Genomic DNA, 26,464 nt, shown 5'->3' with positions numbered 1-26,464 from the left:
CCGTTATAGTCTAAAAAGGTAGTTGTGTTTGTTCCTCTTTCCAAAGGGTCTGCCCACCCCCTGTTAGTCTGGCACCTTAATATATATATATATATGAATCAGCTACATCTTGCACCTGATGGACTCTAGCCTATTAAAAAGCAAAATTCGATAATAAAAACATTTTTTTTAAAATAAAATAAGCATCTTGCGCTGTAATAAATGTCAAGGTTGCTGCAAGAATCGTTTTCGTTTGATGCTATGGGGTAGGAAGGAGAGAAAGGTGTAGTTTCAACTGTGACCCATGGAAGGCCACACTCCCAGTTTGTAATCTAGGGCGGGAAAGTCGACACAAGCACTTTGGATCAATGGTGTTTATTATAAAGGGGAAAAGATCACACCTTTCCCCAAGCATGCAAAACCCCTTATAGAGCCGTATTCCTAGGCAGGAGGTGATACATGACCCTCCAACCCTTCAATTTTATGTAAACATATGTAAGTGCAAAGATGCTTCCCGTGCCTTCCAACATTTCTCTGATGAAAATAGGGATGCCCTAAGGAAAAGCGGAACATTCTGGGATCAAATCAGAAACCAGGATGGCTTCTGTAAATCCAGGACTGTCCAGGGGATTCAGCTACACTCGTCAATTATATTGTTATAACTGTGTTATAAAAATGTGACACCAGAAGGTGCGGTAGAGCAGTGATCTGTTGCCAATGGGATTTTGCATTCAGAGCTTTTACAGTGTTTTCTATAACTTTTTTAAAAAATCAGTATAGATGCAGCCTTGGAGAGGGTCTGGCTTCCCTTGTCAAATGCATTTTATGTTTTACTTGACGCTAAGACCAATGGGCATTTATTTCCCCCCCCCCCCATTTTCAGTACATAAAATTTGTTCCTAAGCCTTGACATGATCTCTTTTTTCTAACCTGGGACAGGACAGAGCCAAGGGGACTCGGAAGAGAAGCAACCTGAACAGTTAGTGCCCATGGTGCTCTTTCAGAATTCCTAACCAGCTTACGGCCCCAAAAAGGTTGACAGTCTCTGTTCCAGATATTAAAAAGTAATCACAACATTCTTAAAACATTCTCATTTTTCACAGGTAATTTTTTAGTAGATCCAGGAGCAGAACTTGATTGGTTGGTTGATTTTAAACATTTATATTCTGCTTTCCAGGTTCATTGGTTGGTTGGTTGACATCTGTCTGTCTTGGGAGGCATTTGAGGGTGAAGTCAAATTGTTTGAAGGCTACAGTACCTGCTGTGGCTGTAGAGACTGATATTGCAGAGACATGTTTTGGTGCAGCTGGGGCGATGAAGGTTATCCAGTTGTGCTGATGCAGATGCACCATGGTCTTTCTCCTCTCTGCGCTCCAGTCCCCAAAGTCATTTCAAAGTGTAATAATAATAATAATAATAATAATAATAATATATTTATATCCCACCCATCTGACTGGGCCCAGCCACTGTGGGCAACTTCCAACACACTCAATAATAATAATAAAACATCAAACATTAATAGTAACAATCAGATCCTATATAAAACGTCACAAAACCTTATATCAAATAAAGCAATATTCAATAATCCATTAGAATCCAATAGTAAACAGTAAAATTAAACATCAGCAAATAATAACTATGCAGTTTACACTTATCAGTTACAATAAAAAATCACTAATCTGTAATCAATAAAAAATAACAGCAAATCACAATGCATAAAATACCACAAAACATACAAAACCATGTCGAAGGATCAAATGGCGAAACATGGATGCATAACTTATAAAATTATTTTTAAGAACTCCTCTCTTCCCAGCTGCTTCTGCTGTTTTCAAAGTCATGGTCTGGGAAAGGCTCCCAGGGCTGGAGGGTGGGGCAAGACAGGTGGGAAAGCCATTGCTTGCCATCTCTCCCCCCTCAGTTCTTCCTCTGGAGCAGAGCAGGTATTTTATAAAGGCTCCCAGGGTAGCAAGGGAGACATTGTAAGAATCTTCTAGCCCATACTAAAATTGCCCTCTGCTGAAATCTGAAATGGCACTTCTACTGTTTGCCAGATTTCTTGTGGCTATTGAACAAAAGGGTTCATTCAGAAAGTATGTCACACACTTAGGGGGAGGGAGTAACAAGACTGTGACATTTTGTGACAAGGAAAGGGAGAGGGAGGCATATTGCTTGACATTTGATTGTGCGTTCACATCCTTGCTCCTTCTCCAGTAAAACTGTTTACTGCATGGGTAGGCAAACTAAGGCCCGGGGGCTGGATCCTGCCCAATCGCCTTCTAAATCTGGTCTGCGGACGGTCCAGGAATCAGCGTGTTTTTACATGAGTAGAATGTGTGCTTTTATTTAAAATGTATCTCTGGGTTATTTGTGGTGCATAGGAATTCATTCTGTTTTTCTTTTTCTTTTCAAAATATAGTCTGCCCCCCCCCACAAGGTCTGAGGGACAGTGGACCGGCCACCTGCTGAAAAAGTTTGCTGACCCCTGGTTTACTGCATTGTTATGCTGTGCCAGCCAGTAAGCACATGTCTTTTTATATGTGAAATCAGCTACTTAGGAGACCATAAATATTTCCCATCGAAAGAGGGAATGACAGTTAAGCATACTGTACATTCAAGTGGGAAATCGGGAGGTGTAACAGTATTATAGTACAAATCTATGCATATCTATTCAAAAGTACGCCCTATTGAATTCATTTGGACTGCAAGGGAAACATGTAGAGGATTGCAGGCTAAGGAACTGAAGACTCTTCTGGTTAAGAACTTGGATCAATTCTTTTATCAGTCAATAAAATTATGTGTCACAGACAGAAGCAGTGGAGTGTAGCATTTGCCTCACTATTCAGCTAACTGTCATAAATAATTGTATTTGATTAAACAAAATAGGCAAGAATGCTTAACTGGAGTCAATCAATAATCCAGCTTTTATAGGCTAGCTGTAGCTAGAGGAGGAGCTACAAACTTGGAATGCTTTCACTGCCTCCAAGACTTACTGATTATTTTGGGTGGGAAGCTTATTCTTTTGTTAAATTCTGGCTGGTAATCTCATTATATCTGTAAGTGAACTGGGAATTAGAAGTCCAGCTTGAAGAATGATTGGCAGAAGATGTAAACATTTTATATTTTCTGGATTAATTTTCATCAACATTAAAATGGTAAGTCCAAACAGTTTATCTCTTAAGCATTTTCAGAAATAACTTGCTGCCTATTGAATTAATAAATTTAAATTTATTCTCAATATTAAAAAAAATACTCCTGTTTTTGAATGGTTTTGCTCTGGCTATGTGCAGCTTGAGTCAAAACATGTTAATTGTAATATCTTGCCAATAAATTACTTAATTATTTATTTTCTATGTATTATTTGGTGCAAACCTCTTGTAAGACCATGCAACAGGAAAACACATCTTTATTGCCATTTCAAAACTCAGGCAGTTTCAATCCACGAACAGTTTGAAAGGTATATTGCAATTGGCTAAAAGTTTGTTTAATCTGTGATGCTGGTAATAATGATTAATTTGTATTTCCGAAATCTCTTCTTGCTGTTAGAACCCTGGATGGAAAGCAGAGTTATGAGACCTTAGTTCATTTATTTGGTGGCTATTTATTTAGGAAGCTGAGTAAGACAATTGGTCTATATTATCTATGCTAAGTGGCAATGGCTCTCACCTAGGATGTTCACAGCCCTACCTTCAAATGCCAGGAGTTGAAACTGGGAGCTTCTGCATGCAAAGCATTGAGCCATGGCCCTTCCCATACTTCCTAGTAGGTTTTCTCTTGTGGCTTTCCATTCAGCTTGTCAGAAGTAAATTTGATCAGGTAGTTTGCTCCACTGAATCCTGACTCTCAGGTTTTCAGCTAGTGCACTTAGAACCAGTGGCCTCCAGTGCACATTGCATTCCTTTTCACATCAAAATACACATCTTCTTGCTAGAGATGGGAATCTGCATTTAGATAGGCAGCTACATCAGCAATATGAGATGGAAGTTTTCTTGTGCATGAGGTTTTCTCCTGTCAGATTTGATAGATTATGGGGATGAAACTTTAATTGAAAACAATGGGATATACGTCCAGCTAATGTGTTTGAGATTAGAATGCCTGTCTGTCCACAACTGGAAACTTTCCCTTTCTGGATCAATAGGCAGATTCAGGAGAGAAAGTTGAATTCATAATGTGATCTGCACACCAATGTCAAATCTCATCAATAGCTTTGTAGAAGGCGTGGATTTAACAAGCCAGAATAAAATAATATATGATTGTGATCATTCTTTGTGCTTGTTTTGCTCAAGAAAATAATGGACTGTAATGCTGCAATCCTAAACTCTAGGTAATAAATCCCATAGAACATACTAGGACTTACTTACCAGTAAACTGCTTAGGAATCTGCTGTTAAGGGGGGGGGAGGGAAATCTGAAAAGAGTTTTTCTCTGTGTTACTAATTTTCTACCATCTTTTACAGATTCCTTCAGCGAACACAGGTAAAATCTGACAGGTATTTTTCTCTTGCCATTATTCTTTTTAGTGGGCCCCAGGAGAAAATTAAAGCCCGTGTTTGGTAGACATCTTATTGTGCAACACAATGCAACAGTAAGGAAGTCCCACTGAGTTCAGTAGGGCTTGCTCCAAGGTATTGGAGAGCAGTCAGGCATAGTAATCCAAATGCAGGAAGAAGCAAAGTTGTGTGGCTCCATTATTGCATCTGAAGCACTGTGGGCTAGGACAGACAGTGGGGCAGAAGGATTTAAGAATCTGGCCACTTGGGTTTACACAACTTTTAAAATCCAGCAGGTTTTTGAACCTGGCAGATTTGAAGCCACTAATACCCCCATCCCCAAAACATCCCATTTTGGGTCTCCCCATATTCTGCTACTAGTAGAACTACCTGGATGAAGATGGCTGGGCAAAGTTTGGAGTGGAGTCCCCCAATATACCTGCACACCATCCTAAACCTTATTCTCCTGCCCAGTCATGAAAGTGGGGGTTTGGATTATGCTCTTACAGTTTAATAAATATTGTTCTGTTATTAGCATAACTACCTAGTGTAAGTAGTCAATAGGTACAAATCACATGGTTAGGATCATGCTGTGAGTTAGTAAAACAGTGGCCATAATCCTAAAGACAAGGGGCGAGGGTGGGAGTGCTATTAAAGGGCTAGAAATGGTGCAAAACCAGTTTCCCCAAGAGACTGTTTTCCTTACCCAAGGGAACAGCAGCCTCACTCTTAAGCACGGAAGCTGGATGGCCAACGTTAACTGCAATAACTGATTGCACCATATTTAATGACTTGTAAAGACCGTCCTTCATGCCTTGCGAGTGCTTGCCAGCCCTGTGCAATGAGGAATTGGAAAACAGCCAATGGTGGAAATCTAACACCCAACATTATTGGAACTCTTATTATTTCCATAAGCTAGAGATTATATCCACGGACAAATGCCAATTAAGGAATTGGTGCCATTGGACAGAATCACGACGTGATCTGCAAGCAATCATATCCTCTAAATGCTCCCCTTTGTTCCCCCTTCTAATAACAGTCCATTTTAGAGTCAGTTACCTGTCGAATCTCCAGCCAGCCTCACTTAGCTTTTACTGAGCTGCATTTTCAAGCTATACCCTCCGCCGACCTAGACGGATGATATAACAGGATACCATAGGAAGGCGGACTCTGTATATGTGGGCAACCGCAGGTGGAAGACATATTGCACTATTTACTATATTGCCCACTATACATTGGACCCAGGAGATGATTTTTCACCTTACCATCCATACAGGAAAGATGTCTCTCCCCAGCAGAGAGGATCCTATAGCTTCTTAGCGATGTAAACACTTCAGTGATTCATAAAGTCGCCCTTTTTGCTTTGGGAGCCAAAAAGATCAGAAAGAAGACCCTGGACAATATAGCAGTGAACTGTAAGGGAGATGCAGAGATCTAAACAGAGATCATTATTTGTGGCATGGCAACCCTTTTGCTTGTACTCATTTTTGATTCAGATTTGTCACGGCCAATGGCTAGTACAATAAAGTTATTTGGATTGGACTTAAAGTGTGTAGGTTGCATTAGGTTCCAAAATAATAACAATTTGCATGTGAAGCTAGTAATTACAAACCCATGAATTAACAGGAATAACTACACAACAAATGCCTTTTAGTTTTATACCAGTTTAACTTCCAGAGCTTTCCTTAAAAAAAAAAAAAATCCAGGAAACTTGTAGTTGTGTTAGAAATACCTAACTTCCTTACAAAATTATAGGCTCCCAAAATTCCATGGGTGTAGGGAATGACTAATAATCTTACTGCTGGTGTTGATATTTCCCCCACCTTTCTAGATTGTAGCCTATGAGTGATAGCCAACTAAATCACAGAGCAGATCACTGAAATCAGTGGTTTAAAAGCCCTTTGATTTCAGTGAGACTACTCTTGAGTATGATTTTAATCGGACAACTCCCAGTGACTATTGCGTTGCAAGGTAAGGAGATTGACTGTTCATGTGTATACTTTTGCAGGTTTCACTGTATCCGTTTACGATGTGACGTCAAGAAGTGTTTATCTCCAGTGGCCCAAATTCCCCGGAGCCTTTTCATATAGAGCCATGGCAACCCCTTTGAACACAGTGGGACACTCCTCGTCAGCCCGTTTCAGTGGTGTCACACTTGTAGGTGCTCTTGTATCTCTAGCTCCCAACACAATCCACACTGTGAAAGTGGACGCCATAGACAAGAATGGAGTTATACTGGCTGAGGCTCAGACTATGCAGTTAACGGGTTAGTATGAGATGGTTTAAAACAGAGTTGGGGAGCCTCAGGCCTAGGGGCCTCTCTATCTGGCTTTTGGCCTCTCCATAGGCCACAACCTGTCCTGAGGCCACACCATGACTAGCCCACTGATGAGGCAAGGTGAGGCGACTGTCTTGTGTGGCAGGATCCACAGGGATAGCAGTTCTGGCCTCTAAAGAATGCATTTCCGGCTGCAGGCCAGATCTGCCTTTTCCTCAGGAGTCCCCGAGCCCCATGCCGCCTCTATAGCAATAAGAGAAGATGATGGTCTCCTCCTGCCCTTGGGGAGCAAATGGCTGGGTCTGTCCCCTGGGGTCTCCTGGGGGGCTGGACCCTCCTAGCACAGTTCAGAGTGTGCTTCTTTCCCTTACCCCACAACAGCCATTGGGTAAGGTTGATTTGATTCCCCCCTCCTTGTTCCCAATGTAGAACTTTGGAAGCGAGTGGCGCTGTGGTCTAAACCACTGAGCCTCTTGGGCTTGCCGATCAGAAGGTCGGCGGGTCGAATCCCTGCCATGGAGTGAGCTCCCATTGCTCTGTCCCAGCTCCTGCCAACCTAGCAGTTTGAAACCACAATAGTGCAAGTGGATAAATAGGTACCGCTGTGGCGGGAAGGTAAACAGCGTTTCCGTGTGCTCTGGTTTCTGTCACAGTGTCCCGTTATGCCAGAAGTGGTTTAGTCATGCTAGCCACATGACCCAGAAAGCTGTCTGTGGATAAATGCTGGCTCCCTTGGCCTGCAAGCGAGATGAGCGCTGCAACCCCATAGTCGCCTTTGACTGGATGGTTAAATCCAGGGGACCTTTACCTTTTACCTTTTAATGTAGAACTTACTCACCCCCTTGGTCCTGATGAAGATATTTCCCCTTTGTTCCTGACGTAGATCTTCACTTACCCTTCCTTCCCTGGCATGGGGGCCTCACAATTTTGTGGTTCACCTCAGGTGCCAAAATGTATCAGGATGGCCATCCTTTGCCATCCCTGTTCTACCGCCTTCTTGCTGGCCAGGAAAGAGGGTTTTGTGTGTGTGTGTGTGTGAGAGAGAGAGAGAGAGAGAGAACCTCTGGCTTTTGCATGCCTCAAATGTAGCCTACAGTACAAAGGTAAGTCATGCCCATTACTCGTCCCACTTTTGCTTCTGCACCTGCCTGCTCCTAACATGTGCGGCTTGTAAAGCTGCTCACAAAATAAAGTGGTCTTCCCAGCTGAAAAATGTTTCCCACTCCTGGTTTTAATAAACAGAGTTGATTTACATATTCTTCTATAGTCCCAATAAAAGCTACCAGGCTTTTTCAATCTTATATTATTATATTCTACTGAATCTTTAACAGAAAAATAAAAATAAAAATGCTGCTTTTCTGAATATAGTCAAGCTGCATAAGGCTGAAATCGTATACAGTGGTACCTTGGGTTACATACGTTTCAGGTTACATATGCTTCAGGTTACAGACTCTGCTAACCCAGAAATAGTACCTCGGGTTAAGAACTTTGCTTTAGGATGAGAACAGAAATTGTGCAGTGGTGGCGCAGCAGCAGCGGGAGGCCCCATTAGCTAAAGTGGTGCTTCAGTTAAGAACAGTTTCAGGTTAAGAATGGACCTCTGGAACGAATTAAGTATGTAAGCAGAGGTACCACTGTATAACAACCATGGAACTCTATGGGATGTACTTCTAGGTATGCATGCATAGGACCATGCTAAAAATCCTATCAAAGTCAGTGAGACATAAGCAGCCTAACTATGAGCAGGATTGCACCAATGGCACTGTGAAACTTTGCCAGATGTGGGCATTTGATTACAAATCCCTTTTGCACCAGGCTGGGGGAGGGAGTTTGGATTGCACAGAGGCATTGCTCTGCCTATTCCTGCAAGTCTCTGCCTACAGAGTGAGGCTGGTGCCATTCCACTGGTACAGAGCACCCTTTCCTGCCCATTGAATGGACTAGTGGAAGTGCCACAGTGGAAGGTCCCAAAATGGGTTGGAGAGAGGGAGCGACTGAGGCAGTCAGGGATCCATTGGATTCCATGATGGCTCCACTGCTTTCATGTGGTGGCATCAGGCCTGATACAGTTCTGATCACTGTGCCAACATCTGAGAAATGGATAGAAATGCTTCTTTATTAATTTTTTTTTAAAGAATGCTTTGCATACTTACACATGGTGGGAAAGGAGGACATATCTGACCAGCTGGCTGAATAGCACTGAATGAAAGAATGTCTTGGCTTAATACAATGGAAATATTGTTCATTAAGAGCTTGTTGTGCTTGCAGAAGAACAGCTCCTGTAATATTGCCAAACTCTCTGAAACCCTATTTTTATTTGTTATGAAATTGCTGGCTGTGTTTCAAAACACAAGCTTACATTTTAGATGCCTTTTAATTTAATTTTATTTAATGTTATTTCTTAATTTAGTTAAACAGTGTATACGTCACTTACAGCCATGTTATAGGCTCTTACTCCTCCTGTTTTGTTTTTAAAGCTCTACTGCAGTACTTCCAGACTGCTTATATTGAATAATTTTTATCTGAATTAAAAGTGGGGATGCTTCAGTAATTTATTTCACTCTTACACTTGGAGAGGTTCAGTTCTACATTGTGTAAATGGTCCCACTTCCAATGTTACAGCATGAAGCACTGTTCTTACAGGGACACAAGCAAATTACCCAGGCCCAGATCAGACTATTTGTCCATGTAGCCCATAATACTTTGTGTGGGGAAATGATTGCTTGTACATAAGAGCATGAGCAAAGTTCTTATTATTGCAGGGTGATTTCATAGCTAAAAGCATCCTTGGAGCATGATCAGCGGGTGAATAGCTCATGCTGTCCTAATGATTGGCCCACGTAAGCATAGCCTGATGGGCTACGTGGCCTGGTGTGATGGCATGGCACTGTCCTTATCTGCTTGCTTAGAACAAGTTGCCTTCCTTGTATTTTGTATCTTTCGGACTTTACACAAAAAAGGCTGCTCTGAGGCAGCCAGAATTCTTCAACCCATCTCTGTGTGAGACTGATTCTTACTGATGACGAGCAGGTTCTCGTCAACTTTGACTGACAGTAGCTCTCCAGAGGCTCTTGCAGAGGTCTTTCGCACTATCTGCTGCCTGATTCTTTTTGACTGGGCCTGCGATGTTCTGCATGCAAAGCATGCATTCTACTGTGTCCCTCTTCTAGAACACAACCAACACTTCACTGTGGCTCCACATTGCAGAGGTCATTCCTGGTCAGCAAGCTGTCCTCAGGTAAGCTTGTCTTTCCTACTGAGGTTGTCACTGAGGACCTCCTGAGTGGCTTCCAATAATTTCCCAGAACCCAGTTTGAAAACTACTGATGTGTGTAATCTGTTTTAACTATGGATCTGTACATTTCCCAGCCTTCTGGGCTCCAAAGGGGCTAAAGCCTATTCCATTGGAGTGCAGTACAGATGTGACTCCCATCTTCATCCCTGGAACTGCCCAATGACTTTGTCCAATCCAAATGAATAAATCATCCAGCAATGTACCAGATGCTGCTGTGCCAATGGCCAGTACAGTCATACTTGTACAATGGCTTTGTGCCATAAGTTGCAGAGTACCAAAACCTCTGGCTAAATGATGTGTGTGAGTTAGGAACCCTTAGCATGCCTGCAGGTCCTAGTAATGTTTTATTCTATACCGCTCAAGTGCTTTTCCTGTGCTTACCAGGATAAAGAGGAATGCAATTTTAAGGCACACATTGCCTGTCTTGTTCTCGCACTAGAGACTGCTAAACTAATATGTGTTACCAACAGAATAATGAGAAATGAAAAGAGAGCCATCAAAACCATGTCCTTCCGGAGCCGATACTTTGGGAATAAACAGGCACATTCAGCTATGCAAAGTCATGCCCTTGCATGTCAACATGTTATTCCTCTTTTTTTTTGTTTTTTAAGCTCCTGAGATTCCGACTATTGAACAAGCTTATTCAAAATTGAGTAACAGTATCACAGTGGAATGGGCATCTGTCGCGGGGGCTTCAAGTTACCTGCTGACAGCACAGGATGGAGAATCATTCATTGAAACGGTAGTCACAAACTCACCAGGCACTGTGACTGGGCTGAAGGCTGCTACACTGTATAAAATCACAATCCGATCTATAAACACCGGAGGAAGAAGCCAGCCTTCACCTTCAAAGAAAGCAAAGACAGGTATCTTTTCATCTCATTTAGACACCGCATATGTTAGGTATTAAGGATACATTCGCAACCGAATTGTTTCACGTCCTTCCTCGTTCATTTTAATCTGACTTCTGATTTAGGTTTGGAAGGAAGACTACACTAATAACCTTGACTAACTCTCTATTTCTTAACAAAAAAAATTCCTTCCAGTAGCACCTTAAAGACCAACTAAGTTAGTTCTTGGTATGAGCTTTCGTGTGCATGCACACTTCTTCAGATACTTCTCTATTTCTTGGAATCAACAGGGAGAATACCTCCTTTTTATCTTTCTAGGTCCCTCATTGGCTTTTGACGCAGGATCATTACCATGCAAGAAAGAGCCTTTACAGTGGTGGCCCCCCCGTTTTTGGAATGCTCTCTCCAAGGAAGCACACTTGGTACCTTCACTGTCAGTTTTTTATGCACCAGGCTAATATATATATTTATTATACAGGTCTTTGCAAATTAAGCGACCCTCTACTGTGCTTCTCATATTTTAGTAGGTAGGCTGGGACTTTTCATTATTGTAATGTTGGATGAGGTTTTTAACAATTTTGTATTGGATTTAAATTCTCTGCATTTTAATTGATCTTATCTGTATTATATCTTCTGAAGTTGCTTTGAAACTTTGTTTGTGAAAACCAGTGGTTGCAGGTAAACAACAACAACAACCTTGCTGTTTCCTCTTCAAAATCTTGGCATCTAAGGAGCATGAAACTGTTCTACTGTTTCCCTGGGCCTTTCCAGACAGTGGAACTTGGTGAATATTATTTAACACTTAGGCACCTACCCCACCCCATCCCGCTTTGAGCTTTTTAGAAGTCTTTTCTATTGTCTGTGTTGTTCAATTAATAGCCATATGACACTGGAAGAGATCATTTGAATGTATTTTCCCTATACAGTGGTACCTCGGGTTACAGACGCTTCAGGTTACATACGCTTCAGGTTACATTCGCTTCAGGTTACAGTCTCCCCTAACCCAGAAATAGTGCTTCAGGTTAAGAACTTTGCTTCAGGATAAGAACAGAAATCGTGCTCTGGCGGCGCAGCGGCAGCAGGAGGCCCCATTAGCTAAAGTGGTGCTTCAGGTTAAGAACAGTTTCAGGTTAAGAACGGACCTCCGGAACGAATGAAGTACTTAACTCAAGGTACCACTGTATGGACCCTCCTCATGATCTATTTTTGTCTGACGGGGAGGCAGCAGCAATTAAAGTATTGGACCATCCCTGCCATTCATTTTACAAGGAATGTTTACTGAACTGTGGTTATTTGTATGCTTGCTTCACAATTGATAGGTGTATACCATGCATTTATTTTGTACTCGGCTATGCATACCTGAGTACAAATCATCAACTGGGAAACATCTCTAATGATGCAAACATAGAATCATATATTGTCCACATCTGCACAGGCACAAAATCAAACTAAACCTAATGTATCTTTTTGCTTATTCACAGTTCTCGCTGCACCAATCCTGACAGCAAGTTCCCAAAGTTATGACAACATTGTTGTGAGTTGGAGAGCTGTATATATGGCTGTTGGATTCTTTGTGTCTATCATGAGATCTGATGGTTTGGGGACCATGTTGAAAGAAAACACCACAAACAACTCCCTGATATTTTCCAGTCTAGACCCAGGAACTCTCTATACTATCAAGGCACATGCTTGGGATGCTAATGGGATACCTGGAGATGACTTCACCTACAACCAAAGAACAAGTAAGAGGAAGCTGGAAAGCCAAGCCAACACTTGCTGTCAAGGAGGAGTCAGATAAATGTGACAATCAGTAAAGAAAGGTTTACACCTATGGCACTACTCATGGACTTAAAATGAAAGGGAAAAGCGTTTGAATGACTTTTTAGTTTCAAATGTAACTGCGTGAATTTGTCCTGGCCATTGGAGACAGTGGGTTTTATCCAATGAAGTCATTGCATGCCTCTCCTCCTGCTGCACACCGCTGCACCCCTCCGATATCTGCTCTGGTGGTTTCCCCAACCCTCTGGAGCAGATTTGAGAGGGCTGCAGGCAGTGAATGGGGGAGAAACAGGAGAGTTCCACTGTATGAGCATTCTGCTAGTATGAGGATTTCATTGGATTTGACCTAATAAAAGAGGAGTTACATATATTCCCTGTGCATTATTAAAGTCAAGCACAAAACCATGCACATGAAATCAGCACCAGAAATCCAGATACATATATACCATTTGTGTCTGAAACACCATTCAGCCTTATTTTTATTCGAGAGATTTATTTTGTTATTTTGTTTTGTTTTAGGGCCTCATGCACCAGAAGATGTTCAAGTAGTTTTTGACAGTGGAGCATTGAGAGCTGCTGTTTCGTTCACGCTAGCAGAAGGTGCTTCCAGTTACCTCATTGCAGCCCACAGCGGCACCTCCAGAGTAAACTGCAGTACAGTGTCCAGTTCCTGCACTATTCCATCGCTTGAGTGTGGGGTAGAGTATTCCCTGTCTGTTGTAGCAAGCAATGAGGCTGGTTCCAGCACACCTACAGAGGCTGTGACTTTCAGGACTGGTAGGTGATCTTTAGCAGCTCATATGCATTGTTCATGGTATATGGAGGAGTGTATGCTTTGAAGAATACCACAAGCTTAATACAACTGCCAGTGGATGATAGGTGTCAGGGTAAAGAGATAATAGTTTCTGCTTTCTTTTAAGGAAAATAATTGCGTAGGGGGAAAAGACAAGTACCGTATTTTTCGTCCCATAGGACGCACGTAGTTTTTTTGGGAGGAAATAAAGGAAAAAATTTTTCCCCTTTATTTCCCCCCCAAAAGCAGGTCGGGGAAACCGAACCAGGTCGAGGAACGGCGCTGCGCCTCCCTGAGCTTGTGGGGCTGGCCGATGTCTGCCTCAGGCGCAGGCTGCTATCCGCAGCGTGGGGAGCCCTGCGGGGAACCCCTGCAGGGCTCCCCACGCTGCCGATGTCTGTCCGGCGCACGGGGCGCTCTGCTTCAGGGCGCTCCGCCCGCCGCAGGTGGGGAGCCCTGCGGGGAACCCCTGCAGGGCTCCCCACGCTGCAGATGTCTGCCCGGCGCGCGGGGCGCTCTGCTTCAGGGCGCTCCGCCCGCTGGGCGGCAGGCTGCTATCCGCAGCGTGGGGAGCCCTGCGGGGAACCCCTGCAGGGCTCCCCACGCTGCGGATGTCTGTCCGGCGCGCGGGGCGCTCTGCTTCAGGGCGCTCCGCCCGCCGCAGGTGGGGAGCCCTGCGGGGAACCCCTGCAGGGCTCCCCACGCTGCGGATGTCTGCCCGGCGCGCGGGGCGCTCTGCTCAGGGCGCTCCGCCCGCCGGGCGGCAGGCTGCTATCCGCAGCGTGGGGAGCCCTGCGGGGAACCCCTGCAGGGCTCCCCACGCTGCGGATGTCTGCCCGGCGCGTGGGGCGCTCTGCTTGAGGGCGCTCCGCCCGCTGGGCGGCAGGCTGCTATCTGCAGCATGGGGAGCCCTGCGGGGAACCCCTGCAGGGCTCCCCACGCTGCGGATGTCTGCCCGGCGCGCTCTGCTTCAGGGCGCTCCGCCCGCTGGGCGGCAGGCTGCTATCCGCAGCGTGGGGAGCCCTGCGGGGAACCCCTGCAGGGCTCCCCACGCTGCGGATGTTTGTCCGGCGCGCGGGGCGCTCTGCTTCAGGGCGCTCCGCCCGCCGCAGGTGGGGAGCCCTGCGGGGAACCCCTGCAGGGCTCCCCACGCTGCGGATGTCTGCCCGGCGCGCGGGGCACTCTGCTTCAGGGCGCTCCGCCCGCCGGGCGGCAGGCTGCTATCCGCAGCGTGGGGAGCCCTGCGGGGAACCCCTGCAGGGCTCCCCACGCTGCCGATGTGCTCCCGAAGCGCCGGGCGCTCTGCTTTCAGGGTGCCCGACGCTCCAGGAAGCAGGCTGCTATCCGCAGCCTAGACATCCCTGCCGGACCTCCTGCAGGGCTGCCCAGGCTGCGGATGTCTTCCTGAAGCCTGGAGAGCGAGAGGGGTCGGTGCGCACCGACCCCTCTCGCTCTCCAAGCTTCAGCGAAAGCCTGCATTCGCCCCATAGGACACACCCAGATTTCCCCTTCATTTTTGGAGGGGGAAAAGTGCGTCTTATGGGGCGAAAAATACGGTAAATGGTGTACAATAGATGTTTATAAAAAGATGGGTTTAGTAGAGGAAATTGATTTTGAGAAACTTTTCACCATTTGTCTTGTCTAAGGAACAGAAAAAAACAAATGTTGCAAACTTATTGCAATTTATTATTTCAATGACTGTGTTTCAGGAAAGGGGAACCTTTGGTCCTCCAGATCTTGCCATCTGGCCCTAGTCCCCTGCTGTATATATAATTGAATATCGGATGCTGGGGACAAACAACAGAGGGAGGGCTATTGTCTTTATGTCTTGCTGTTGGGCCTTTGAGAGGCATCTAGCTGGCTACTGTTGGAAATAGTACGCAGGGTTAGACAGACACTTTGTCTTTATCCTATGTTCATAGAAGTGAAGGAGATTATTTGAAGTCTGCAAACAGGAAGCAAATCAGGAACCATTTTTGCTGGGTTCATTTGCATGAGTTTTGAAATGGCTCAGATGTTCATGCTTTCAGTGTATTTCTGAATCTTGCAGTCTCTATGTATGTCTGAGTCTTCAAGCCTGTCTGCACCCGTTCCCTTTTCTGATCATTTTCGTACCAGAAGGTGATTGCAAGATCAATATGTGCAAACAAACCGCACAGCAATGTTCAAAAGGTGGGTGTGGAATAAAAGGTACAAACTCCACCTACTTCTCCACCTTTCAGGTGTTGAGACAGGCTTAGCACACAAATCCGTTTCTCAATACGCAGCTCAGATTTTTGGTATGTGTGTGTAGATGATTCCCTCCTAACACACAAAATACCCATCAATGTTGCTGCTGCTTAATGAAATAGTCCTAAATTGAAAAATGCACGCTAAATTATAAAGGCAGGCTTGTGATAGATGCTTCTGCTTCTGGGTTAGTGCTGTTGCTTTTGCTCATAAGTGCGATTACTAATATCCCTGGAAAGGGCAGGTATCTTTTCCTTCAAAAGCTTCTACTGATAATTAAATCTGCTGTGCAAATTGCACAGCATGGATTGATCTTTGCAGTCACTATAATTAGCTGCATGTGCTCTGGGGCACAGCAAGAGCTGAAACCTTCAGCACATGTGGACTTATTAGATCAGATGTTCTACAAAAGCATATCCAATCCATTGGTTATGCACCAGTTGGGGATTTCCTAATGGTCTTATTGGAGTTTTCTCATAGCTGCACTATTCAACTATGAGAATATGATAATTATTTTTGTTGAAAATTTGACTTTTCAGTGCCTTGTGCTCCAGAAAGTATAATAATTGAAGAGGATGAGCCAGGCTACATGGCAGTGTCATGGTCAGATGTTGACCTGGGTGATTATTATGTGGTCTTTGTGAAAAGCGATGATGGCTTGGAGGTGCACTGCAACACATCACATACCCAGTGTCACTTCCAATCAGACTGTGGCTTCACCTATTTTATTAGTGTCTTTGCCTATAACAAGGCAGGGCAGAGTCCATTAGGTGACATATTTAACTATACCACAGGTAAGTGACAGTTTATTTTTTGCATGTATATTTTGTATATGTGCATGGCATTATATAAAGCTAGAAACAAGCTTTGAGTGGTGAAATAGCTCCGTGCTTGTGTGTTTGTGTATTCACATGTTTTTAAGATGAAATGGAATATAAGGGATTCCAAGATGAGACAAAGTAGCTTCATCTTTACATAACAGTTAGGGCTGGTGACACGTAGGTGACCCAGCAAAAATTAGCACTCTAAGACAGGGGTTGTCAACCTGGTCCCTACTGCCCACTAGTGGACATTTCAGGGTTCTAGGTGGGCGGTAGGGGGTTCTACAGCACAAGCTGAATCCTCCTTCCATCGAGCACTGGTGGGCGGTAAGGAAATTTTACCCTCAAGAAATATGCATTAGTGAGAGGTAGGTATAAAAAAGTTGACTACCCCTGCTCTAAAAGCTTCACTATCTGTTCCCGAAGGATGAACATAGGCGCCGACTCCATGGGGCCTGAGGGGGCCCGAGCCCCCTCAAAAATTCGTTTGGGGGGGCTCCGCCCCCCCAATAATTTAAGAAAATTATTACCGTATTTTTCCTGCATTCTGCCTCAGGGTCTTACTGCCCACCCTGCTCTGTTTCCTTGCTGTGTTTGCTCAAACGGAACAAAGAGCAGGGAAAGCCCCTCCCCTCCAGGCAGAGGGAAAGCAGAGTGTGTCTCTGTGCTCCGTGCAGGAGGGAGAGAGAGCGCGCGAGCTGGCTGGCTTGGGTGGGTAGGTGAGGGAAAACTTTTGCCTTCCTTTCCTCCCTCCTCCTGTTATACCCCTCTCCTGCATTCTTAGCCAGCTGCTTCTCTGCACACCCCTCTCCTGCTCCGTGTCCCTTCTGTGTTTTTCCTTCCCTCCCCACTTAAAATGTGGTTAAAAAGCATGGATCCACATGGATCCTCAGGATCTTTGCATTGGGTCAGCCCAAATTCACCATCAGATCACACAGCATGTCCATGGCTACAGCCTGCCCCCCAAAAATCACGCACCCACTGTTGCCTGGGGCTGCAATGGTGCAAAAACGTGGTTACAAAACATGGATCCACATGGATCCTCAGGATCTTTGCATTGGGTCAGCCCAAATTCACCATCAGAGCACATAGCATGTCCATGGCTACAGCCTGCCCCCCAAAAATCACGCACCCACTGTTGCCTGGGGCTGCAGTGATGCAAAAACGTGGTTACAAAACATGGATCCACATGGATCCTCAGGATCTTTGCATTGGGTCAGCCCAAATTCACCATCAGAGCACATAGCATGTCCATGGCTACAGCCTGCCCCCCAAAAATCACGCACCCACTGTTGCCTGGGGCTGCAGTGGTGCAAAAACGTGGTTACAAAACATGGATCCACATGGATCCTCAGGATCTTTGCATTGGGTCAGCCCAAATTCACCATCAGAGCACATAGCATGTCCATGGCTACAGCCTGCCCCCCCCAAAATCACGCACCCACTGTTGCCTGGGGCTGCAATGGTGCAAAAACGTGGTTACAAAACATGGATCCACATGGATCCTCAGGATTTTTGCATTGGGTCACCCCAAATTCACCATCAGATCACATGTCTGTGGCCACAGCATGAAGCACAAAAATGATACATCCACTGTTTCATTCAGAATGTTTTTTTTCCTTGTTTTCCTCCTCTAAAAACGATGTGCGTGTTATGGTCAGGTGCGTGTTATAGAGCGAAAAATACGGTAGTTATATTATGCTTTGTAAAATCACAAAATTATGTTGGTATTTTTTATTCTCCTTGTTTGATGATAGTTACCTTTTAAAATACATTCAGTAATGAGTTAAAACAAATAATTATTACGGTAGTAAAAGAGGCGGCGCGAGTAGTTTTGCTCGGTGCGTGCGACTGGCCCAGCCCCTCTTTCCTTTTCCTCTCTTCTGCTCTCCTGCCGGGCGTCTGAGGGAGAGTTACTTAGCGGTTCTGAGGAGCCGCTGTTGTTTCAGCAGGGGAAAAACCGCCGCCCGCGAACCGCCGAGCTCCCTCTCTCTTTCCAGCCTCTCTCTCTCTCTCTCTCTCTGGCCAAGGAGGAGGAGAAGCCCTTCAGCCAGCCTATGGCCGAGTGGCGGAGGTTCATCTACAACCCCAACAGCGGCGAGTTCCTGGGGTGAACGGCCAAGAGCTGGGGTGAGGAGGGCGAGCGAGCGCGCGCGCGCGGGGAAGGGAGGGGAGGGGGCGGCCGGCACGAGGGGCGGTGGGAGGCGAGGCGGGCACTTGCCTTGCCCACCACGCATCTCTCTCCTTCTCGGTCTCTCTCCCTCCCTCAGCTGGCGAGGGGGCCACGAGGCGGGCGGCAGCGGCAGCAGCAGCAATGGGCCGGGAGCGGATCTTATAAAACTTCCCGGGGCAGGACCCCAGTATGGGCCCCCCCCAATATTTTTTATAAGTCGGCGCCCCTGAGGATGAATGGCTCAGACTAAGAAGGCAAGCTAGTCTCATCTCTCCTCCAGACAACCTGTTTATCCAGCTTTCATCTTGAATTGCTTGCACAAAGCTTACTGTACATGGTGGGTAGATTTTGTCCAGTCTTAAGTGAGCCTCCGTTCTAATTTTTTATGGGGTGTGTTCACACTTCCCATTAGTTGTTAGCTCTTCCCACACTTTCCAGACTGCAAAAAGACCATTTTGGGGGAAGTGGATTTGTCCTGCTAGGGTGACAGAATGCTTTCATCCACTTTATTCTGCAAACTTAAAGTATCGGTATGTATTTGAATCCATTCTAGAAAATACAGACCATCAGTAACCCTATTAGTGTTGTATAATATGAGCCTTGCTGGGTTAATAGCTGCATCCCCACCACCTGCAGTGATGTGCAGCAAAATGTGGATCAGCAGTCCATCTGTTAAACTACCAGCATAGTACAGAGATGAAGACCCCAGGGCCCCAGAGTCTGTTTTGAGATACTTCACATAACAATCATTGCATCAAGAACTATTTGGTTAACCTCTAATATATTCCTATATATTGCACTGATCCTGGCCCGACTGCACTGGCTGCTGTTTAGTTTCCAGGCCCAATTCAAAGTGCTGGTTTTTACCTATAGAGCCTTAAATGGCTCAGGACTACAATACCTCAAGGGCCGCCTCTCTCAATATGAACTGACACAGATCTTGCCATCACCATCGGAGGCCCTTCTCCATGAGAGATCCAAATGGTGGCAACACACGAATGGGCTGTTCCTGTTACTGTGGCAACTCGTTTGTAGAATGCACTCCCTAAGGAGGCTTGCCTGGCACCTTCATTACATATCTTTAGGCACCAGGTGAAAATGCGTCTCTTCAACCAGGTATTTGGCTGATTAACATTCTATGGCCTTCTGTGCATCAGTGGGAAAGGGGTGTTACTGGTTTGTTTTGCTTGTGTTTTCATTTTATTATATATTTTGTGTTGTCATTATGTATTTCTATGTTGTGAACCGCCCTGTGATCTGCCAATGAAAGGTGGTGTGCAAATTGAATGAATAGTAAAATAAATATTGCTGCATTTCCCCTTTTTTCCCTTTAGCACCTTGCTGCCCCAGTGATGTTAACCCAGTGTTCATTTCTAGTGATACAGTTCAGATTGTTTGGTCTCCTGTCCGTGGTGCTGAAATGTATGAAACCAAAGCTGTGGATTGGACCAATGAATTGCTATGCAATGATACCGCGACAGTTTGCACCCTTTCTGCACTCCAGTGTAACACCCAGTACAATATAACTGTTTATTCATTCAGTGAAATTAGAGGCAGCAATACATCATGCACATCTAAACACGTGGCAACAGGTACTATTTCAGTTTACAATTTACAAGTTTCAATTTACAAGTTAAAAAGTAACTGTACAAGCTGTAAAGATGAATCAGTACTGCATTGTAACTCATATATTGGAACTATTGGGACTGAACTGAGTATATTTGTCATACTGTTTTGAGTGGAAGGAAATATCTAGTGGAATTTCTCAGTTCAGACTTTCTGTTTCAAAATCTGATACCTGTTTTGCACACTTATCAGTCTCATGTATATTTTACTGGATTGCACCACTCCCAGACTGCACTTCTGGGAGATAAAATATTTAAGTGCTCTCCCATTTAAAATATTTTGCATATATAAACCTAACATGTCAGGGACATTTTGAGATAGCATTCCCCCAACACACTAGCTCTGAATATGCAGGATGGTTTTGTTTGTGCTGTTCTGACATCTTAAGTACACTCCAGCTGTGTGTTTTGACTCTGGGATTAACATTTCCAGTAGGCATTTTGATTTGCAAAACTTTAGGTCACTGTTTCTTTTAGAGCTGCAATCCTAGCCATTCTTGTAATTTAAATGCTAAGTATGATTTACTGCCAACTTCAAATAAAAATGTTCATTGCTGTTGTTGCTGCTGCTAACAACTGTGTCTCAAAGGAGTTAAAAAAAACCTGACTTTAGTCTGTCAAACCAAACAGAACATGGATCTAATGCCTTTGGTTTTTGGGCAGGTGTTTGTACCAAGAATGGGAAACTGACCCTTCAGATGAAGCTGGGCTCCAGTCTCTACCTACCTCTGCCAACATGGCCAATGGTCAGGAATGAAGGAGTCCAACAACTTATAGAAAACCCCCAGTTCCCCATCCTTGCTCTATATATCAGCATTGTACAACAACTTGTTGCCCTGTGCCCCTGAGTTTGCACATAAAACACTATGGCATTATGGCAGTTAAGCCGCTACTAACCCCTCTAATTTGGTACCCTAAGACCTTTTAGGACTTTCAACTGTTTGTGCTATGTAGAATGTATTTATTTCAAGGTTGGTTTTCTAAAGACTGAAAATACACCCACATGCAAATTTAAGTGAAATGTTTTGGGAGGAGAGCAAACCTTGGACAGAGAGGATACAGCCTTTGTAACACTGGGTTTTTTTAAGATAATAGATTCTTAATAATCCACAGCTGTCTTAGTGCAACATAAAATCCATAAATAAGAATGCAGTTTGAATTTGCTCCATCTAAAATCTTTCAGCTCCATGTAGTCCGGAAATAATAAGTGTCTCAAAGGATGCTCTTTCTGTAATTAGTGTGCACTGGCATGCCAATAATGATGAAGCAATGTACACAGTCACTGCCAAAGGAGAGGCAGGAATTTGGCATTGTGCAAGCTCTGGAAATTCATGCACCATCCATAATCTTCCATGTGGGTCACTGTTCTCTGTCAGCACTGTAGCAAGCACAGAAGCAGGTCACAGCTTGCCTAGTTACAGTGTGCCTTTGGAGACAGGTAAGTTACAATTGCTGAGATGTTATTTACCTTTTAGGTATCGCTCCCATTTTATAACAGGGGACAGCAGCTCATCATCTGAGCTGAAGTTTGAACCAAGGTCGCCCATATCTAAATACAACATCTGCTGGCTAACACTGACTTCTCCTTATGTATCACAAAGATAGATTGGGAGTCATAGTACTTGCAGTATTTCAAAGGATATTCAAAGTATATACAAACAGTTGATCAAATATAGTTAGTGATTGGACCAGCTCATGCTGCCTCCTTGGGTACCAGGGGTGAACTTAAGTCTTTCAGATTTCAGTGGCACTCTGTGTGAGGCCATAATTTGGCACCCCTATAGTCTGCCTTCCATTCTGCTCATGTACTACATTAATTTCAGTGGGTCTAGTCACTAAATCCCACCCAAGATGTATCATGGATCAATAAGTAGATTATTAAACAACTTCCAAATTTAATGAAAATTTCTGTGTATTTTTAAAGAATTCATATAGTTTGCATGGAGATTTTAAAAAATTAGTCTCAGTAATGATTTATGTCTGCTATCAGGGCAAACTATTCCACTTGATGCGTGTAGGTGGCCATATGGGGCAGAGATGGGGAACCTCCAGATGCTGTTGGAGTCCATCAGTCCCAACCAGAATGGCCAATGGCCATGGATGATGGGAGTTGTAGTTCTAGGTTCTCCATCCCTGATCTAGGGTGACTGAAAGAAAAAAATATGATGCAGGAAATAAAAAGTGGGGGTGGGGTAGTATTTAACAAATAAATATAAAAAATCAGCACAGTATATTTATTTTCAGTATATTTATGGTGGCAGCTAGTCTGCCTGTTGGAACCTTTTTCTTTATATCCTTATCAGTGGTTGCTATAGAAATTTGGAAGGCATAAACTATTTATGGTGCTAAGCTCCTTTCTTTTGTTACAGACTGTACTGCAACAGCATACCTGAACCTATTATTTGTCCGTGACACCCCACAGAACCCCCGATTTGTTCTCTGTTTACCTGATATATGTCCTTCATATCTATTAGAAACTGCAATGAATAAGTAAAAAAATATGGTGACCAGTTAAAAGCTTGTGATGCAGGCAGCAATTGGGAATAATTTTAAATTTTCAACTAAAGTGCCAAAATATCCCGTAAGAATGTAGTTCTGTGCATGGAGTAAATACACATACAATCACTTACTAGGTATTTTCTTCTTTCAAGCACCTTGCTGCCCAGTGGATCTCACAGTAACTCAAGTGACACAGTCTGTAACAAACATCAGCTGGTCTATTGGGACTGGCGCAAAGACGTACATAGCAATTCTGGAATCGCACAAAGGACGTGCCAGGTGTCACACACTCCAAAACTATTGCCTCTTGGGATGCATTACATGTGGAACCAACTACAGTGTGTCTATCAAAGCGATCAGTGAAACAGGCTTAACATCAGATTGCATATACAAAGGATTTTCTTCTAGTAAGTATGTGAAAATGTATTTTTAAGTACCAGCATGGTATTTCTACATTTCCACCCTCAGGTTAAATGCTCAAACTATGCTCATTGGTTTGGATTCTGAAGTTAGACGAAAGCTTGTAGAAGGGGCTACCCTCCCTTCCTGCGTGTGCCCCTCTTTCCAGAGGGTTAAGACTCATGAGTGGTGTGGACTATGGAATGCTGTGGAGAACAGAGGAAACAACATTGCATAAAACAAGGCGAGACATCTCTCCTTGCTTTGGGCAAGTTTCCTATTTCTACAGCAGAACCCCCCCCCATCCCATCCTGCACTGTTCAGAAGGGTCCCATGACACCCTTGAGAGACTTTTCAGAGGGAACCAGAGGGCTGAAAAAGCTCACTTCTGGGAATCCGCTGCTGCTTGCAGTTTTCTGGGCCTAGCCATTCCTAGATTACTGTCCTAAGGTAAAGGGACCCCTGACCATTGGGTCCAGTTGTGACCGACTGGGGTTGCGACACTCATCTCGCTTAACTGGCCGAGGGAGCCAGTGTCCACAGACAGCTTCCAGCATGACTAAGCCACTTCTGGCAAACCAGAGCAACACATGGAAACGCCGTTTACCTTCCCACCAGAGTGGTACCTATTTATCTACTTGTACTTTGACGTGCTTTCAAACTGCTAGGTTGGCAGGAGCAGGGACCAAGCAATGGGAGTTCACCCCGTCGCGGGGATTCGAACCACTGACCTTCTGATCGGCAAGTCCTAGGCTCTGTGGTTTAACCCAGTGCCACCCACATCCTTTACTGTCCTATACAACTCCTAAAAGCTTACACTTTGAGAGAACCTGGTACTTTATTCGAACATTCTGAAAATTTTCTCCATTTCAATTCTCGTCTATCCCCCAAGAGGAAGGAGCAGACTGAATTCAGTATTCTTGGTTATTTTCCTCCTTTAGGTGCTTGCTGCCCTTCTGGGGTTAAGCTATATAGACTGGGCAACAATGGCATACGAGTATACTGGCAGACATCCAAAGGTTCAATCAACTATAGTACAGATCTTTATGGCTCAAAAGGAAATTTCACCTGTACACCAAACACAGACCTGACTTATTGTGATATTACCGAGATACCCTGTGGCGATGTCTATACAGTTGTGGTGTCACCTGTAACTGATAGCGAGGGATCAAAACCTGCATTTTGTCCTGAGAAGATATATTCAGGTAATGACTTGTGGGCCTTTGGCAATAATGGCAAAAGGGGACAGAAGCTGGGCCTTAAGATAGTGGAAGAAAATTAAAACTGTGGAAACTCCTTGAAACAGTCTACACTTGGTGGCTGCTGCACAGAGCTCTTATCACATGAAATCTCCATGACATTGTCAGCCAGTTTTGGTGATGGGTTATGGTGGCATGGCAAACCTGAAGGTGTGTGGGCATGATTCCATTCTATTCCTCTTAGCCACGTTGCATCTGATGAAATCAACTCATCCATAAAAGCTTATGCCAAAATAAATGTATTCTACTTTAGGGTCCTGCAAGACTCTCGTTTTTGCATGGATTATGGTTTCTGTCTAGCTACCTTTAAACACAATAGAGCTGCCGATACTGCAGTGGCTAACAGTATTTCTAGAAAATCCTTATAGCAGCTTGTCAACGATCCCCTCCCCCCAGTCCAGACATGTGCTTGCCAGTGAAGACTGATCTGAATTATTCAGATTTGTGGGGCTACATTCTCCATACAGGTAATATAATATTGGTATTTATTCTGAAAACAGCTGTTGTTGAATTTCTACCCATTTAGAAGCATGTTTATTGACTGAATCTTAGTCAAACTCCAATTCATTGCATTTTCGAATTTTCAAGTTAAAACCATCACTTTAAATTAAAACAAATTGGTTATGCTTTTTTTCTAAGTTACATTGTGAAATCCTCTTTGGAAAGCACCATTCAATTATTCCTTCTCTCTCTCTCTCTCTCTCTCTCTCTCTCTGTGTGTGTGTGTGTGTGTGTGTGTGTGTGTGTATATGTATATATGTGTGTGTGTGTGTGTATATATATATATATATATATATGTAATTTTGAATTTCATTTTCTAGTGACATGCTCTGGAAGTTCAGTAGGAATGGGTAAGTGATTGTATCAAATTCCTCTTCTAATAAATCAATATATTTTACCTAAGCTGAAAATTCTTTTAAATATCTTTTGGGTTTCTATTTTTTAAAAATCAATTTTATCAGAGGCCAAATTGCACTGTTTTATTTTCCATACCTTTTGCAAAGAAATGTATCATAGTCAATAAAGTTTGGGTTGTATCCAACGGTGTCACTCAGATTATAGCAAGAGGCCTTCATTAGTGGAACACGAAAGCAATTTTCAGCCATTTAAGGAAATCAGCAACAGCAGCAACAAAACACCAATCACTTTTGTTTCTAGAGGAATTTGTTCTCAAATTTATACAAGTTTCTGAACCCTGACCATGAGGTAAACATTGATTCACACAATCTCCACAAGAGGCAATTACCAATCTAAATATTGGTAGATGTTAAAAGCTACCTTATGTCAAGGCTCAAGCTGCAAATGTATTTCCAATACAAGTATTTCTAGTCTACTAATATTACCATCATCCTATGCATTTTCCTGAAGATCTTCAGGAGTCAAAATAGTCCCCCTGTGCCCCCCTCCCCCACCTATCATCAGGAAGGTTGCATGGTCCTCAAGGGAATCAAGTCCCAGCACTTCTCATTTTACAAACTAAAATGCTGGGAAACTACATTTTACCCATGTAGGATTGATAAAAATGAGACGAAGTTTTAAAAATAAAATTACTCAAGTCTAACTTGCTGTGTTTAAACATTTTGAATAATATTCCAGTGATTTACAGAGGAAAGCGAAGTTCAGAACATTACCAAGTGCTACGGGAAAAGAGAGAATGAACCAAGCAGGTAAGACTTATCAGAGTATTATTTCAGTCGGTTTTGTGTTTGGACTGAGATTTAATACTATTGTTGAGGCTTTCAGTTCCTTGGCTAATACACCACTCTGGCTGCCATGTCCTTTCTTGAGACTGATGCAGCAGTAACTTCTGTCCCTACAGCTAATGCAACCTCCTTGTTCGCTACCAAGCAGAACCTCTTGTCATTCTACCATCACAACTGGCTCCCATTATTTGTATTGACTCCTGCAGCACCTATTAGATCAGGATGGCTAGTCATCAGTCTTGGAGACAGGAGCTTTCTATATTCCAGCTTTCTACCTGCTGTGTGATTGCCA

The 26,464-nt window shown here is 43.9% G+C and overlaps 1 protein-coding gene across 7 annotated transcripts; it reads left to right on the top strand.

Annotated features, from left to right (window-relative positions):
- Positions 1 to 2,412: 2,412 nt before the first annotated feature.
- Positions 2,413 to 26,262, top strand: FNDC7 (fibronectin type III domain containing 7). Of its 7 annotated transcripts, none has more exons than XM_083745844.1 (14): positions 2,413 to 2,497; positions 4,436 to 4,454; positions 6,477 to 6,734; positions 9,889 to 9,984; positions 10,653 to 10,907; positions 12,374 to 12,634; positions 13,191 to 13,448; positions 16,233 to 16,487; positions 20,022 to 20,279; positions 21,496 to 21,750; positions 22,964 to 23,218; positions 24,152 to 24,415; positions 25,291 to 25,320; positions 26,066 to 26,262. In XM_083745844.1, exons 1-14 carry the CDS (start codon positions 2,483 to 2,485, stop codon positions 26,125 to 26,127), a joined length of 2,541 nt encoding a protein of 846 aa, XP_083601970.1. In that variant the 5' UTR covers positions 2,413 to 2,482; the 3' UTR covers positions 26,128 to 26,262. The 7 variants fall into 7 exon arrangements, with proteins under 7 accessions (XP_083601970.1, XP_083601973.1, XP_083601969.1 ...); XM_083745847.1 differs by having other exon boundaries at positions 2,417 to 2,497; positions 4,436 to 4,468; XM_083745843.1 differs by lacking the exon at positions 2,413 to 2,497 and adding an exon at positions 2,954 to 3,134.
- The last annotated feature ends 202 nt before the right edge of the window (positions 26,263 to 26,464 follow it).

The sequence above is a fragment of the Podarcis gaigeae genome (assembly GCF_964106915.1).
Source record: "Podarcis gaigeae genome assembly, chromosome: 6".
Lineage (NCBI taxonomy): Eukaryota > Metazoa > Chordata > Lepidosauria > Squamata > Lacertidae > Podarcis > Podarcis gaigeae.
Note: the sequence above shows the minus strand (reverse complement) of the source record. Positions and strands in the feature narration are given on the sequence as shown.

Coding starts and splice junctions, on each gene's coding strand:
- FNDC7 (XM_083745843.1), top strand. CDS start 3,072: ATGATTGGCAGAAGATGTAAACATTTTATATTTTCTGGATTAATTTTC. Junction 20,280..21,495: donor ATCTAAACACGTGGCAACAG/GTACTATTTCAG, acceptor AAAATCTTTCAG/CTCCATGTAGTCCGGAAATA. Junction 21,751..22,963: donor CAGTGTGCCTTTGGAGACAG/GTAAGTTACAAT, acceptor TCTTCTTTCAAG/CACCTTGCTGCCCAGTGGAT.